Raw genomic sequence first — 17,411 nt, 5'->3', positions numbered from 1 at the left:
GAAGCCTATTAGTCCTGATTTTAATTTAAATTATTTTTCTTTTAATATCTTAGGGATGAACCTGGCAAGTCCAATGTTACCTGGAAAATTCTGAAAATTATTGATCTCTTTTGGGAAAGGAAACTGCTATGTAATGTTCACAAAAGTGTAATTTGGGTGGGAAGAGCTGATCTGGCTTGTGTGTTAGAGCTGTTTTAAATTGTCTGTGAAGGATTGGTATTGATTGTTGTGTATTATTCAGAGGGCTAGACGGTGTCTTCCAAAGCTCTGCCTTTTGATGCATGAAGGAGTCTCAGCTGGAATTGCGCATTGAAGTTCCAGGACAATGTTGGACTCCTGAATGTAATGAGTAGAGAAAAATGGACAGAGAGAAAAGGAAGCAAGTAATGAATAACATTATTGACTGAAGGACACTTGTTTCCAGTGAAGGAATTGATTGGAACTTGAGTGGTTCTTTACTTCTAAGCCATCAGCAGCCTTTTTTCCCAAGTAGTTGTTGTTGCTAAGTAAATGTCTTCTGGTAAAATGAGAAAAAAACCCACAAAACCAAACCTTTGAATTTTCATAATTATGATAACAGAGGGAAAATATTTTTCTCTTTGAAGGTTAAAATGTGAAGGCTAGCTTGCGTGCAGTTGGTATTACATGTCTATATAGAAAAGGTTTTTTGTTTTATTTTTTCCAAATTAAATCTTTTAAATATACAGTCCTTGAAATCTATAGTAGCTACCGAGTCTCTAAAGTTCCTGTTTTTGAAGCTATAAAGTGTTGCTTAATGCTTTGAGAAAAAAATGGGACAAATGAAAACACGCACTCTGAAAATATCCGAAGAAAATGCTGTGGTTTTTTTGCCATACTTAATATTTTTATGAAGAATGCAGCATTGGTAATTTGTGCAATTTGAAGATGGCTTTAGAGAACTCTGCTATATCATTCTCAGGGAATGTTTTGATCATGTATGTCATTTGATGCTTTTGTAATAAAAATGCATAGTATCAAATGCATTTTTATGAGCCAGGAAAAAAAGTTACCACAGCAGAAGTTGCTCAGCAGTGTCCAGATAGGATGGGAAGAAAAAAAAATAATTACTGGAATTAGGCAGTAACTCCTACCCAGTTATCAATTGAAGTGTTGCCGTGTAGAAAAAGCTTAAATATTTGTAACCCTCTTTCCTAAAAGAAGAAAAATCACAGTGTAAAACACAGACAAATCACATTCCCAACAAGAAAAATATAAAAATTACATTCCTTACAAAAAATACAAGAAGCCACAAAGATGTCTTCATCTAAGTTGAGAGGGAGAAGAAATTTTTTCCATTTGTTCATATTCATTCCAGCAGGTAATTTGTCTGTTCCCTGGTGATCCAGTCTGCTAGGTTTAACTGAAAATTACACATTCATTGCCTGGTATGATGCTGGCTAATGCCTTTTTGTCTGGTCCATATCACTGAGAAGATGAAGCTAGTTAGCAGCAGAAGAAGCCAAGTGTGAGTGGCAGGAGTATTCTGAACCTCGGAGGCTTTTCCCTTCTTTTAAAATACTTCTATAGGTATCATATTTTATCTGAGAAAAAGAGGATTTTCACTTCTGTAGGCTTCTATTATCTTAATTTATAATGGTTTTGGGTTTCCCCATAGGCAGTCTAACCCAGCAGAACTGGCTATGGTCTATAGGTTGCGTATTCAGAGTTTCAGTCTTGTTATTAATTTCTGCTGCTTCCTTCTTTTCAGAGCATCCTTCATGACTAAAACTGTGCCGTGTGGGAATGAGCTTCATAAATTTCTAATCTGGGACACAGCTGGTCAGGAACGGGTGAGTATTGTTTTACAATATGTCTGTGTTATCCTGGTATCTTTTAATGTGTTGATGTACTTCTTATAAACCTTTCATCTTCAGAAGACTTTGTAAGTATAAGCCCACTGAATCTTCACAAGGCTCTGCGAAGCAGATGGTCAGCAGTTTTCAAGTATACAGTTTCTTATTCCACAGGTGGGGAAAGTGCAGAGGCAGGCTGGCCATAACACTTACCTAACCAAAAAAACCCCAAAACATCTAATGTGAATTGTCAGCCACTTTACTCAAGACATCCTGGGCAATGACCAAGTGGTCACCAGCTCCCCTCTGATTTCATCAGGTTTACGTGTGTCAGCTTTCATTGACATTGGAAAGCACTTGACTTCCACCCCATGGGCTGGTGCGTGGTCTGAGCATAGGTTGTGGTGACTCCAGAGTTGTCCTGAGTTGGAACATTGAGTCCAGGCATGGGTTGTGACTGTTGTTAATATTTTGGAAATGAGTACTGGAAATCTGAACTTAGGGTTTTCATCTTGATTCTTCAGGTGCATTAAGTGAAAAGCCATAATGGCATGGATATCAATTCATACTGATCATATGTAAGCCTGGTTGGTCATTTGTTTCTTTTAATAGCCTCAGTGGCAGTAGTAGGCAGTAATAAGCTAACTGATGAGTTCTCTTAATATATGCCCATATTTATCTTTAAAAGTATGAAAGACCCATGGAAGCATTTTAAAATACATCCAGACTTCCTTGTGAATCACATTATTGCTGTTCATAGAAAAATGTAGCTGTACTTATGTTAGGTTGAGGTAAAAAGAGATGCTTATACAGGCTGTAATGTCAATACTGATACATCCCACTGTATTGTCTATGACTTGTATGTGAATTGCAGGCAATGAAGATTTTTACTGTTATGTGCAGGAAATGCTTGTGTTTTTATTTACAATGCCCAGCATGATGTTAAGTGGCCTTGATGAAATCTCTTGACTCTTAGCAATTTAGTATGTTATTTATGATGGGAAAACGGATATTGAAAAACATATTTGAAGTACAGCGTCATTTTTTCCCTTGAATCTTGTTTGTTCCATTTCTGCATAGTCTGGAGCTGATAACTTACTCATTATTGCAAGAGGTAGCAAAGGTTCAGTTTTCTTTCCCATGGCTTCTGTTTCCTTGCTTACTCTCTCTCTCTCTCTCTTCGCTTCACTGCCCCTCTCTGCTTTCTGTTGTGTTTTATGTTTTTTTAATTTTAGTTCTTTAGCACATAAAACTCAGTTCCTGATATTTAGATATCAGTATTAACCTATTTTCCCCAATAGTCTTAAGTGTCTCAAATTTTTTTTAAAGTAGGTGATTATGAATAAAGTCATATTTACTGAACTAAATGATGGCTCATTTGTGGCAGGAAATCTGTGACGGAGCTCTGACTCTTGGACACCAAATCCATCCTTCCTATCTAGTCCCTTATGTTTCCTCTCAATTTCTTTTTTAAGCTCATTTTTCAAACATCTGCTTTCCTTTTTTTTTTTTTTTTTTTTTTTCAACAATGTCCAACAATGATGAGCAGTGACCACCATAAACCTTGTTAAATTACTCAGAATCTATTGCTGATAAGTTATGTTACAGGTTTTCATGTGCAATCATGAATTCTTACCTCTTTAGGTCAGGGACTGTATTTTTCTTCTGTGCGTGCACAATGTATTCCAAAACCTTCACTATGACTCCAGGAAACTGGGTTGATACAGTAAATAAAGTTGACGAGTGTTGAGCGCTAGCTACTGAGGCAGACAGGTTTCCTAAAGTGAGGTCTATACTGTTTCGGGTAATTCTTTGTCCTGGCACATCCCCATTTTACAGCTAAACAATTGATGTTAATTTTAATTTGTATTTGGGATTCTAGTTACTTTTCTTCTTTGTGTTGTTCCTTCTGATCTGCTATTCAAGACCAGTGTCTTCCCCTGTTAATTTTTTTCTTGTTATCCTGTGAACATCAGTGATGACCCAAAGCTTCCAGGATACCCCAGCCTCTGGGCCTGTTGCCTTTTTTCACATTATACTAAGAAATGTCTTCTGAGCTGTGCTTCTTTTTGAGAGCTATTGTCCTTGCCTTGTTCTTTGTTATTTTTGTTGAGGCTTTATGTTCCAGTGTTAAAGGCTGGAAGTTTTGTCAATGCTCTGATTGTCTATACTGCTGACAACAGAGCTTAGGACTTCCTGGACTTTCAACACGGCCTTCATTTGGTTTGGTTCTTCTAAATGCAAGGCCAAGTACAGAACTTGTGTGCTGAAGTGGAGCCTGCCCCTTTTGCTGCCCCCTCTTGCTTCACAACAGAAGAGCCTAGAGTGAGATTTAACTGAAGCCTTATTATAACTTGAAAGTTAAGCTCAAACCTTAACCATGGGCAGGTGGTAACAATAACAGCAACATTTCTGTGCTCCTCGCTCATGAGTTCTCCTTTTTAATGAGTTTTCTCCTCCTTTTTCTTCAGTTTCTCTAGGCAGCAGAGTGGGACACTGCCAGCCTGGAGAGCATAGAGAAACTGCTCTTAAATATCTTATTTGCATGCCCTTATTTATGCAATGCTCTGTGAGAACCAATGTGCCTCCTGGCTGCCTTCAGTCAGCTGGGAGAAACTGGAAATTCATGTGGCTGCTTCTCAAGAGAAGCCATGTCCGGTGTGCTCAGAGAAGCCAGCTGGAAGGACTCAGCACCCCCTTGAGGCATTAGATCAAGTGCCACTTGTAATGTTGCAAGCCTTCAGAAATGCTGGTCATTCCTGGGTCTCCAAGCTTGAAGGAGTACTTGGGTTTGTTGAAGACCCTTAATATATAGGCCAGTCAATCAGAAGTTGGTCATGGCGAACAGATTCATATGGACATTAGATATAGTATTCTATTTATTTTGTGCCAGGAAACTCAGAATTGTAGGCAGAGTAGAGAAGGAACCAGGATTGCCTTTTTATGCAGAATAACAAGCAAATATCATTTCTGCAGAATAACAATGTGGCAGAAAACAGAGCTCAAAAGTGCTTCTATCATAGCCTTGGTGGGAGTGAAAGCTCAGTGTGCTTTCTGGAAGAGACCGTGGAGAGGGCTGCCTGGCTCTCCAGCAGTTCTCATTTTGGAAAATGCAAATTGTACTTGATTACAAAAGGAGAGAGCTTGTCAATCCTTTTATCTTGTTTGTTGTTGTTTCTTTTCCCTTTTTTGGGGAGGGAGAACCTTCGACTGACAACATACTTAATAAAATCCCCCCTGCTTTTCTGTGCCTAAGTACTGGTCTCTGCAGACCCAGTTGGGTTTTGCTGGTGTGCTGTCTGTCAGACAAGCTCGCTTTATTCTGTTTTTCAGGCACTTTTCCTGTGCCCTGCCAATTTCCAAATGTAACTTTTTTTCCCTATCTCACTTTTCCCCCATCAGCTTTAAACTGTTGCCATGGACTTCAGGATTTAAATGCCTGACAATTATGCTATTGTTAGCAAAGGTCCCCTTCCCTAAGAAGAGTCTCTTCACAAGTTAGTTAATTATGTTTTTATTAGCATATATTTTGGTTCATGATGCTCTAAGTAGCTTCTAATTACAATGCTTGGTTTGAATACCTTGGGTGGCTGCCAGTTTTCCATTTTGCCAGCTGAGGAATATTGCAGCAAATAGTTAGGGAGCCTGAGGGCCACCTTTCTGGGGCAGGAAAATTTATCACTGTCCTTTTAAAATGTACTATATTGGACTCTGGGTTTTTAATTTTGTTTAATAGAAGGAACCTCAATTAGTTCCTTAATTTAAACCTTGATAGGAACTACCCTGAGTTGTGGGGCTTTTTTTTTTTTTTAACTGCTTCATTTCCAGGAAAAGGTTGACTGATGGGATCTCTACAGCACTTTAAGGCTCCCTCTTTTCTGAGCAACAGTTGTGATTATTCAGAGGTAGTGTCACAAAGTAGGGAGTGAAGATGCCCTTCAGAGGAGGACTTGTCCTTGCCATAGTCTTAACTTGGATTTTCCCCTAAACTGAGAAACCTAGTAACTGAGCTTATGGATGTTTTCTCTGAAACCAGACTGTCCTGAGAGAAGTCAACACCATTTATCAATGACTTGAATTACTTCTGCAGTCAAGACGTGGCCTGTATTTTGCTTTACAGTTTTTATAGGTGACTCTGATAGTAGGTCACAGCTCAGTCAGTGGGGAGGTGGTTCCCTGTACATGGTGTAAGGACCTCATCACTGTGAGCTACTGCTAGCATGCTGCAAAGGTCAGCAGGTGATTTGGTAATATGTCTGTTTGTGAGAGCACAGGTGGCATTAGAGCTAGTAAGTGAGTATATTATTTTTACTGTTTTTAGAGCAAAGCCTGCTAAATAATTTAAAAGATGCATGTGGATGTAAGCTTCAACAGTCTTCTAGTGTGTGTAGCATGACTGTGAGGTGTGGTTTAGATGTAGTGCCTTTTGCATCCTTTGTTTAATGACTAAACTTCAGAAGGGCTGAGCAGAGGTCACTTCCATGATGTTGCAGAAGTTTGTTTTGTGCTTATTTAAAACAACTTTAAAAGATTATCCTAAAATGTTGTTTTCCTCTTTAAGAATTTTTACATATTTGAGAAAAATACTCATTCTTTTATATACACACACACACACACACAAAATATCTGTAGGTCTGAGAGGGGTCATTCCTGATTTATTCAGCTTGCTAAGCCTGAGAACTGGAATCTCAGCCTTCAATCATGTAGGGAAAACCACTCAAGGCTATAAAATGCTAAATGGTATCTGATAGTGGCTTTCATGCATAACATTTTTCCGTTTGCCCTTTGCCAGCTGAGAATGTCAGGAATTTTGTATCCCTCCCTGAGACGCTTCTTGTGCGAGAAGCTTATGTTTCAGGATAATCTGTTTGACACTTCTGGTTTTTGCCTTTGCTTCTCTCCACACTATGGATGTTCTGTTTGGTAGCAGCCACTGCCTTGAAGGTGACAGGAACAGAGTGTTTAAATGCCTAGATTTGGACAAATAGAGGAATAGGAACTGTTGATGTTGCATGGGCCAATGCAGTGAGCTTCTGCAACGCAGTTGCAATGGTGGCACCCTCTGACTGTTCCCACATAGATGCATACCTAATCCATGGAAGCAGCTAAGTAAGCTCTCCTGAACAGTCTGGTGGTCATGTGTTTCTGGCACTGGTCTACCATCCTCTTCATCACAGGAACCTCAGTGGATCAGGTTGTAGGAACAGTGGCCAAAGTGTGAGGAGAAACGTGCTTCAGGTGGGTTTGGGGACAGGACTGAACAGGTTTGTGGCAGTGTTGTGGCAGGATGGGCCAAGGACAGGAGAAACTAGACACCCAAAATCATCTGCAGAGGGGCTGGAAACAGACTGTTGAGTGAGGAGATTGAGGTGCTTGGAGGTCCTAGTCTAGAAAGGTGAGTTTGTGTAATAAGAAGGTGAAGGATGTGACAGCTATGTCACTGCCCACAAATGCAAGTGGCTAGCAGGCAGCCAGAAGCTGTGGCTGTCCTTACCATTAGTGTCACCTTGGTAAAGCAAGGAGGAGCCAGATGGTTTGATCTTGGCCACTCAGATGCGACACACGTAGTCAGAGAGCAGCTTCCACAGAATAGGAGCAAAATCTAATGAAATTATTACCACTGGCTTGAAGTGAATTTGTGCTGCTCTGCACCTGCAGGTGCTTGAAGAGGCACCATGTGGAAAAACCTTAGCTGAATTCAGCCCTTGATGTGAGGAGGTGTGAAATGCTTGCTGAGCACTGCTGTCATTCTGCTTGCTCTGTGCATCACACCCCTTTTTGCTTGTTATGCTTTTGCAGCAAGAACAAGTGATGTTATTTAAGGTCTAGGATGGTAAAAGCAACTCAGCAGAGGGGTTGTGGGTTGTTTTTTTGTTGTTGTTGGTTTTGGTTTTGCTTTTTTTCCTCTTGGCTATGGAGTTTGAAGGAGGCAGCCCTGCTGTGGCAGTAAGCTAGCGCTGGGGTGTATCGCTACAGGGTGGTGGGAGGAGCTGCAGACAGGAATTAGTGTTCCCTGGTGTGCCTGGCATATTGACTGAATTCAGACTGTCTTCAGCAGCATTTGTCAGCCTCCATATAAATGGGCAGGAATGGTAGGTTTTTATTTTTGTGTTTATTTAGCCTCTGTTTTGCTTTCTAAACCAGCATTACATAAGACATGGCTAAGAGGCTTTCACTGCCACAGCTCAGGTGTGATTTGTGTTGTGTTCTCTTGAATTTCTTTTTCTCTTCCAAGTACTGCTATATAGCTACTCTGTGTTTTTCTTCTTCCCTATTCTGTTTTGTTAGCACAGAGGAAATGTGAAAAACATTGCTTACATCCAAATACGCAGAGGAAACAGAAAGCTAAATGTTAGAGAGCTTTTAAATCCACGGTAAATTCCTTAATGGCGGGTTGGTTCCATTTTCCAACCCTTTTGCAAGGGCAAAGCTTCTGTTGGCTGCAGTGAGATGGCCAGATCAGGGGTTGCAGAATCTCAAAACACTCCTGCAATCAGCAAGAACAACTGGTTATGTTTAACTTGCACCACCTAAGAACTGAATTTGTTCTCTGTGCTGCAGGGCTGTACAGCTGTAAATGTTTGGCAGCTTCTAGCTGGATCTTGAGAGAAACAGGAGACCTGCTTTCAGAGGAAATTTCATAATGTGCATGTGGCCTCACTTCTTCCTTAGTGACAGAGATGATGAACCACAAGTGCAACGTGAATGTGTTGGTAGAGGAACAGAAGGCAAAAAAAAAATAGGCAAACTTTTTGTGGGCACTGAATGAGAGACACAAAATTTTCATGAGCTGGTGAGCTGGTATAGTCATTGTAGAAAATGGGAGGTATTCCCAGTGCCTAAAACGTCGTGGCAGAAAATGATGGGAAAAGGTCTGGATGAAACTCAGTGGTATAAGTAGCAAGTCCCTGTACTTTTTGACTCCCAATAAAAATGTATGCTATAAAGTTGTAGGTGGTTTGGTTGTTTTTTTGAACCAGAGAAGGAAAGTCACCTGTGAATGTATTTACTAGTCAAAAGATGATCATGAGTGTAGGATGCAGCCATGAGAAATGTGTCACATGTCAGGGAAAGTGCAGTTAATGTCCAGAGGGCTACACACAAATCTGGTCACCTGCAGTCAGGAAAGATGAATGGAAGCTGGACTGGGCACAGATAAAGGCAATTCAATGGATGATTTTAGGCTGAACCTCGGGCAGCTTTTGAAATGGGTTACGAGTGTGGTTATTTGTGATGATGGCAGGTGACAGACGACTGCTGTGGGTCTGCGCTTCCCTCTTAGCCTGCAGGCCGTGGGGCAGGGGGGGGCTGAGTCCCCAGCAAGCTGGGTCATGACCTGTGTGTCCGTGCGACAGAGCTGAGGGTGGCTGCCTCAGTGTTTTAGATGACCCATCTGGAGAAGCAGAGCTGTTCTCATGCCAAATCTCAAACTGGTTCTGTTTCTCCTAGTCATCTTGGGAATTACTGGATACAGAAATACTGAGCTATAAAATCGAGGTTATAGACATTGTAATTTATAATACAGATGGTAGTCCTGTGAGATTTAATTTTGTGAGCTGATTTTTTTTGTGTGTCACTTGTTTTAGGCGTCTGTCCCACATTTGGTCCTTGGCAGGTGACAATTGTGCACATTAATATTTTGTAGCCCTTTAATTAATTTTGCCTGACTTTCTTTTTCCAGGCAATTACACCAGAAAAAGGTTCAAGAGGACTTTGTTTTTGGGCACTGATTTAAAATAAAATAAAATAAAAAAAACACTAAATAAACATAATTCTTTGCATACTATTTTTACTAGTGCGTTTGTGATACTGAAAAATTCATGTTCATAAAAGACATTTGTTAAGAATCTATTATTAGATCATGAAACCTACTCAGAGTTACAATTTTTCAACACCTCTTGATTCATCCAGCTTTGCAGTCCTTTCCTGTTCTGTTGTGGACAAAAGTGATTTCTTATGACTGGGACATAGTATATCATCATGTTTGACTGTATGAAAGAATGACAAAGGGGATTTAGTTTTGGGTTTGTTTGATATTCTGTACAGTAATGACTGATAATAGTTGTTACTAGTGTACTTTCAGTTGTTATTAAACAATTTCAAAGTCCCCCCCCCCAGATGGTAGGAAATTGCATTAAGATCCATTGTAATCCCATTTTGGTCACTTTATTCCATGTCAAATATGAAATCTTGAGCATCAGGTTTACCCAAATATGAATAATGCAAACTGACATGTCAGATAAGATCTATGACTTGATATTTAAAAATAAAAAATAAAAATTGAAGCTACATGCTGGAATACATGTGGAATTATTTCTCCCCTTAAAAAAACCTTATAGCTAAAATATTACTATAGAATCATGAAAGAGGATATAAATGTCCTGTGAGATGAGAAAGTAAACAGATTCTCAGTACAGTAGAGTAGGGCAGTCATGCTCTAGGTGTTCACAACAAGTACTGAACCTGAGTACCTTTCAAAGGCAGTTGCCTTTCCTAGCTTAGCTTGTTGTGGTCTTGCCCTCCCTCTTTCCAAGCTTGTGAGGAATTGGAATATTTAAGTAGATTATTTTTTCTCAAGTAGCAGAGGAACTGCATTCCTCCTGTATTTTTCACCTCTGGTCTCCTCTTTTTATGTTCTTGTAACAAGGATAAGGTCAAACGTAGTTTGACATGGTTTGGTCCTTCTATTACTGAAATACACCATGCTGTTGATGTGATTTATTAAAAAAAATGTTTCAAAAGATGTTTTCTTTGGTTTCAGTCTTTTACCTGCACCGATCGAAAAGGATTATTGCTTTCATTGTAGGATAAAAGGATTAAAAGTGCCAGTGGCACTAGACTATACCAGCAGAGATGGGCACTAGTCCTGTCCTTCCTGCTTTTTCTCTGCCATGCTTTCCCATCTCTTCCTTTTGGCTGAGCCTGGGGCATATCTGATGCACAACCTGGTTTGGGAATCCAGCTAAAAATGAATCCTGCCCAAAACACAGTCGTTTTCATCCTGGTTCCATAAAAAACTACTTACCCAGGATCCAGTGAAAGAGGTCTGCTTTTCTGTTTGTTTGGGGTTTTTAAAACTTGTTTCTATTTGTACCTTCTGACCCTAACACTGGCAGTATTCTTCAGTGCAAGAGCTATTGTGAAAAATGTTCTTGTCACCTGGTCAAAAGAAAAGGGAGAAATTCCCAAGGTGTCTCACAGGTTCTCAGTGTGTTTTCTGGGCTGGTATTGAAGGAACTTGAAGCATGTGAATTTAACTGAATGGCTCCTGTGAAGTGTGATTGCTGTTATCTGAGAGCTCTTTGTAAATTCATTAATACCTCGTAATCTAGATTTAAACCAAATCAGCTTGTGTCTAGGGTATGATTTGTAGGGTTTTGTTTCCAGAAGTTTACAGACTGGGAGAAGTGTGCATAGAATCACAGAATGTGTGGGGTTGAAAAGGACCTTTAAAAGTCAGATAGTGCAGTCCCCCTGCAGTGCACAAGGATCTTTTTAACTAAATCATGTTGCTCAAAGCCTCATCAAGCCTGACCTTGACAAGGTCAAGAGACCTCGGGATGGGGCCTCCATCACCTCTCTAGGCAATCTGTTCCAGTGCTTCACCATCCTCATTGTAAAGACCTTCTTCCTGATGTCTAATCTAAATCTACCCTGCTCTAGTTTAAGACCATTGCCTCTTGTTCTTTCACTACACAGCCTTGTCAATCATCCCTCCCCAGCTTCCTGTAGGCTCCTTCAGGTACTGAAAGGTTGCTCTAAGGTCTCCCTGGAGCCGCCTTCTCTCTATGCTGAAACACCCAACTCTCTCAGCCTGTCTCCATAGGAGAGGTGCTCCAGCCCTCTGATAGTTTTTGTAGCCCTTCTCTCTATTCACCATGAAAGGCCAGATCTACCCTCCATGATTAAGGTCCCTGACTTCCAGGGTACTTTCATGCAACACATGGGAAATTTTCTATTGTAATTTTGAAGACTAAAAATTCTGGAAAGCATTTCTTGCATTAAACATGCAAGTAATAAAGCCACACACAAAAAACCCAGAAGGCACTCATCTACCCAAATCCCTCAGGGTATTGGCTGGTCCTTTTTCTTCAGACCACTTGTCTTGACTGATTCCTCTTTATTTTCTCATCCTCCCTCCTGCTGTTTTCTGCTATTAATGAGTTCTCCCACCTGCCTCATTCCCCAAAACACTTCAACACTTGACCATCTGTCACTGCTGTTGTGTGTCCTTACTGTAATAAGAGAAAGTATCGACCTTGAGCTGGGATGTACAGTCTGTGATAAATAGCTTACAAACTGGCAAATAAACCAATATTACAAATCACTTGCTTTGTACATTGCACGTAAGATGGCATGAAATATGGAGGCTGCTAGGTCTAGACACTCAGTCTGTTAGTACAGTGCTGAGAAAAAGATGTGTCCTGTAAATCCACAGAGATTTGTAATGTAACATGGATCCATGCACGTGCACCAGGCAGTGGGATTCATGCCCTGCCCTTATAATGCATTTGATATATGAGTTGGCCTAGGTTATTAGCTGCAGCTTTATATGAAGCTTTTGCAGACACCTTTACAAATAAAAATGTATAAAATGACTGCATGAGTACAGAGACACTAAATGTATTTTCCAGAAAAAGGTTATTTTTTGTTTGCTTAAGACTACGTTTAGTTGAATCAGCAGAAAGACTTTTTTACTTCCTTTCTCTCTGTAATTACAAGCTGAAATTTTAAATCAGCTGCTTAGTCATGGTAAATGATGAAAATTATGCTGTTCATTGGCAAGCTGTTGATATTGTAAAAATATTTATTGCTTGGTTGTTTGTTTTGTTTTGTTTTTTTTTCCTTAAAAGATGCTTCCCTTGAAACAAAAAGCTGAAGAGTAACTTAAACTGCAAGAACCCATGTTTTTTTCAAAATACCTGTCATAGTATAGGATAACTAAACATGACAGGTTTTCCAAGTTTTCTGTCAAGCTAATTTTATCTGAGTGATTTCACAATGTTTGATAAAACCCAAACACAAGCTAAATCCAATCTGTTACAACTGCAAAGCAAAGCATTGCTGTTTGTGAGGGGAAGGTGTCTATGTGCTGCCAGGTTAGGCGACCAGGTGTAGGTGATATTCATGTCAAAATTTGTCCTCAGAGTCCATGCCCTGTAGTGGCAAAGATGCATTGAACCAGTAAGTGCTGATGGTTTAATTCCAGCTGGATGAAGCATGGCAGGAGGTAAAGGAGTTCTGTTTCCTTGACATTTAAGGAAAATTAGAGGTGGGCAACCACCAAAGACATCTGTTTCCTGTGGTATGAAGGAAGGTTGGTGGTCCTGCCATGGCAAGTCTTTTTGACCTGACAAAATGTAGTAATTCTGATTTATTAATTTTTGGGGTGTGGTTATGTTTTAACAGTTTCACTCCCTGGCTCCAATGTACTATCGAGGTTCAGCAGCAGCTGTGATAGTCTATGACATCACCAAACAGGTAAGACCTCCTCTACGCTTTGTGCCTGTGTGAACTCCTTTGCTTGGGGCAGAGTTGGAGTTAAAATGCACAAATGCAGAAATATTTATCTGTTAATTCCTGTTCATGCCAGTGGGGTTTATATGCTTTCGTTGTTGGTGTTGGTTTGGATAGAGGCGTCCAACTGCCTTAAAAAAGTAAATATAAATTTCTACTTCTGTGTTGTTTAAACTTCATCTAGACAAAAGGTTGGAGATGTTGTCAAAGTTTCTTTGGATTTCCTTAGGTTGGGTAGACAAGATAATATCCTGGAATACCCCCTTCCACCATCACCACCTGTGTGCTTTGTATGGAATTGAATTTTTGCTACAAAAAGCAGCTGGCCGCTTTATCAATTGAACTGAAATTCAGTTGTTTGCATAGTACTGATTTTAAAATTAATTGGTTTTATTTAAGCATATAGTCTCATGTTTGCATTGTGGGACTCATGTCTGAACTTTGAAGCCAGTAATGAAATATGAAGTCTCTGACCTTTCTCTCAACATTATTCAGTTGGGATGAAAATTGTATTTTCAGATCCTAAATGACTCTTGCTCATTTCTCAGCCAGAGCAGGCTAGGATGTTCTAGCTGAATTCCTCTTCCATCACTTTGGAAAGAAACCCCCACTGATAAAGCTGAGTTAGAGGAGGCGTTAATGGATGGACATGACAGTTCACTAGCATTTCATTCCTTTCCTGCCAATTGAATTATTTACTACTAGGTTGAGAAGCCTGGGTTGATTCTTCAGTGCATTAGTGTAATGATCTGTGGCTGATGATGGTGGTCACTGTTGCACAGTCATGCTGTTGTCCCTTGCTAATTTGCCAAGAAAAGACAAGGAAGGGTGAATCATGCTGGATTGATACTTATTTTTAATTTAAATACAGGCTTTGTTTTGCCAGCCTGTCTACAAGCTTACATGGATCTCAAAATAAAGAGAAGGTCAATGTGCATTTCACCTTCTGAGGCTTAATATTCAGCATTGACCATTAAAGCAGAATGGATTTTTTTTTTTTTTTACCAAATGACTGATAGTGTTCTCCCTTCAGTGATACTGACACAGACATTCCTGGTTTAGACACAACTCTTAAGATCATGTCCGACAGGGAAAAAAAAATTAAATTATTTTTGGAGCTCCCTTTGAGTTTCAGTCATAATTTCAATCATGCGTTATAATTAGAATCTCTAGGAACAAAAGGGATCTAAATTTTATTAGTTCATTAGTGTAAAGAAATAGAAAATTTACTGTTAAGAGGTAGGTAGCAACAAAAAGTGTTTGAATTTTGTACTTGGAAGGAAAGAGGGAAAAAGCCAAGTGCATTGTCACCTGTCTCTTTGGTTTCATAATGGGTAAATTGAGGTTTGCCAGGTCACAGATTCAGAAATGCGAGAGGGAGGGGATCACTGTGATAGCTGTAGGATGATTGGCTGTTACAAAAATATGACAGTGGTTGAGATGTTAATCCACTGGTCAGAAGCTGAAATTAGACAACTGAAGTTCACACTAAAAGTGAAGGAAATTAGCTACTGGGCAACCTTAAAAGAGCTGCTGTGGTAGTTTCCTCATCGCTGAAAATGTAAGGAAAACATTCTGTGCTGCTCTTGGGGGGGAGGGGGCAAAGGGGAGAGTGTCCAAGCTGAAGAATTAATTTGAGGAAGTCTTACATCCTAAAGTTGGAAAAGCAGATTACTTAGATACAGTGATCTTATGGTCTTGTGATCTGTAAAATTACTATTGCATTACTACTGTCAAAGCTGTGTTCCTTTAACTTAAAAAAATAAGCAAATGCATAAACGGAAAAGTGACTGGTTGCTTATTTGTTATTTCTCTAACTTAGGATTCATTTCATACTTTGAAGAAATGGGTGAAAGAACTAAAAGAACATGGTCCTGAAAACATTGTGATGGCCATTGCTGGAAACAAATGTGATCTTTCTGATATCAGGTAATACATTGATTTTTATTGTTTCTTTGATTGTAGAAACTATAATGTTTCCTTCCTTCAGGTAACCAATTTGTTTCATTGTTATAATAGTATATAATTTTGGTCAACTGTTTTGAGTCTTTCCTAACACCAGTGGTTCTGCCAATGTACAACCTCCGCAGCAGCAGCAGAACTTAAATTATGTACATTTAAAAAAACCCCAACAAACCTCTCTTTTACTGCCCTTCCTGTAATTTTGTATAATCCACACCCTTTAGCTGCTGAGTCATTGGGAATTCTCTTTTTATTTCTTCCACTCATGTTCAAAGGTGCAGAATGTATTACCTGATGAGCAAAACCAGCAACATAAAGCTAGAAGGATGGGCCTGAGGCAGAGTAATGCTGTTCACAGAGTGGCTTAGAGAACTTTGCAACAACTGAAACTGTCCCATAATACTGGATGTAGAAAGTGTGTTTTTGTTGTTTTTAGGAGCGTAGCCTCAAGCAAAACTTGTGTCCTCTGTGTGAAGCAAAGAACCTCTTCAGTAAAAGAGGGGAGGGTGGAATCCACCCTCCTGCAGAAGAGCCAAGATGATTCTATTTGGGATGAGGGTGAAGCTAGAGTCACTCTTCTGCTTGTTAGCTCTGGTTTGGATTCACATTTATCCTTTCTGGAAACGGAAGCACATTCTGCTGTACAGTAGTGATCCTTTGTGTCAGTCCCTGACTCTGTTATATCTTGCCTCAGCTATGGCTACAGACTCAGTGGCTTCATTTGATGCTTTTCTCTTAGGACCTCATAGCCTCTCATGATTGTTCAAATACATCTGCCTGTTGTTTTATTGTCATTACTTTAGCCCAGGTTCACCAGAGGCCTGAAACCCATGTATACCTTAAGTGGTGCAGTGCTTCCAAAACCAAACTGTGTTGGTTTGTTTGGTTTTTTCTTTTAGTTTGGTTTTGGTTTGTTTTTTTTTCCTTCCCCTGCCACTGTCAGCCATGAGCCAACATGAAACTGTGAGTCACTGCTTTCTGTAAGACCTGAACAAATCCTGATGCTAGAAGACTCCTGGTTTCTGTTGGGTTAAAAATCAGGAAAAAAGATAGTAGATTGTCATCTCCTACATAGTGTTGTCATATGCTTGTCAATGTGATGAAGATGAGTCCTATAATAGAAAATTAAAGCTTTCCAAATGTGAAGTATATATAAAAAAACCCAAACAAACAAAAAACAAAACAGAGGAAAGGACAATTATAAGAAATAAGCATAAAAACCTGTTAGCACAAGCTGGAGTTTTCAGTTGCCCTGAGAGTCACTTTTAATTTATTTCTTAACTGTTCCCAGCAATAAAATTTCCTGGTTACATCAAGGGTAATAAGTTCGGAGATTGTGACAAACGGCACTAGTAGCAAATGAATCCATAAGCACCTCTCTCTCTGCTTTTGGTAGCATTTTCCATGGCAGCAAGCTTTTAAATGCTGTTCCATCAGAGGCGGGTTAACCTGGGGACATGAAAGAAAACCTGCACTGTAGAAATGTTGTGAGAATACTTCCCACCACGTTCTTCTCAAATGCTACCAGTTGTTCACTGTTTGTTCATCAGCTGTTTCTTGCTCCTGTTCAGCCAGTACAGCTCTTCCATGCACAAATGTTTTGGCGTTTGCATGGTGCTCATTTTTCTTGGTGAGCTAATGTAGTTTTGGTTGCTTAATTTTCATAATTATGAACAGTTTTGATATTTTTTTTTACATGCTGCTATTCTTTCTGCATCCCCCAACCTTTTTTCTTTTTTAAGTCATCCAGTGATGTCCAGTTAAAGATATTTTGGTGGACAAATAGAGAACAGACTACATCTCATGTGATATTTCCACAGTTCTTCCAGCAATCTGATTGATTATGCAATACGTGCAGCTCTGTGTATTCTCTGGCTGATTTATATCTTCAAATTGATTTCCATGAAATGATTCTAGGTGAAATGTGTCACCTAATTTATCAGATTTTTTTCAAATGAGTAGAAAATACATATGCCTTTGGGCACAAAGAATTTAAAAATAAGATGATGTGAGCACATGAGCAAGCTGATGTGTGTATGCATTTTTGGCATATCTCTTTGATTTTGTAAAACTTTTTGCAGATGTTTTGCTGGGTATTAGAGTGACAGCTGCTTACAA

The 17,411-nt window shown here is 39.6% G+C and overlaps 1 protein-coding gene across 2 annotated transcripts in view; it reads left to right on the top strand.

The window, feature by feature from the left end:
- Window positions 1–17,411, top strand: part of RAB31 (RAB31, member RAS oncogene family) — a 64,798-nt gene that overhangs the window by 29,031 nt on the left and 18,356 nt on the right. For both annotated transcript variants that reach the window (XM_051610660.1, XM_051610661.1), the window contains exons 3-5: window positions 1,730–1,811; window positions 13,224–13,295; window positions 15,154–15,260. In XM_051610660.1, coding sequence (XP_051466620.1) covers window positions 1,730–1,811; window positions 13,224–13,295; window positions 15,154–15,260 — 261 coding nt within the window. The remainder of the gene's footprint in view (window positions 1–1,729; window positions 1,812–13,223; window positions 13,296–15,153; window positions 15,261–17,411) is intronic.

Source organism: Apus apus, chromosome 2, assembly GCF_020740795.1.
Source record: "Apus apus isolate bApuApu2 chromosome 2, bApuApu2.pri.cur, whole genome shotgun sequence".
Lineage (NCBI taxonomy): Eukaryota > Metazoa > Chordata > Aves > Apodiformes > Apodidae > Apus > Apus apus.
Note: the sequence above shows the minus strand (reverse complement) of the source record. Positions and strands in the feature narration are given on the sequence as shown.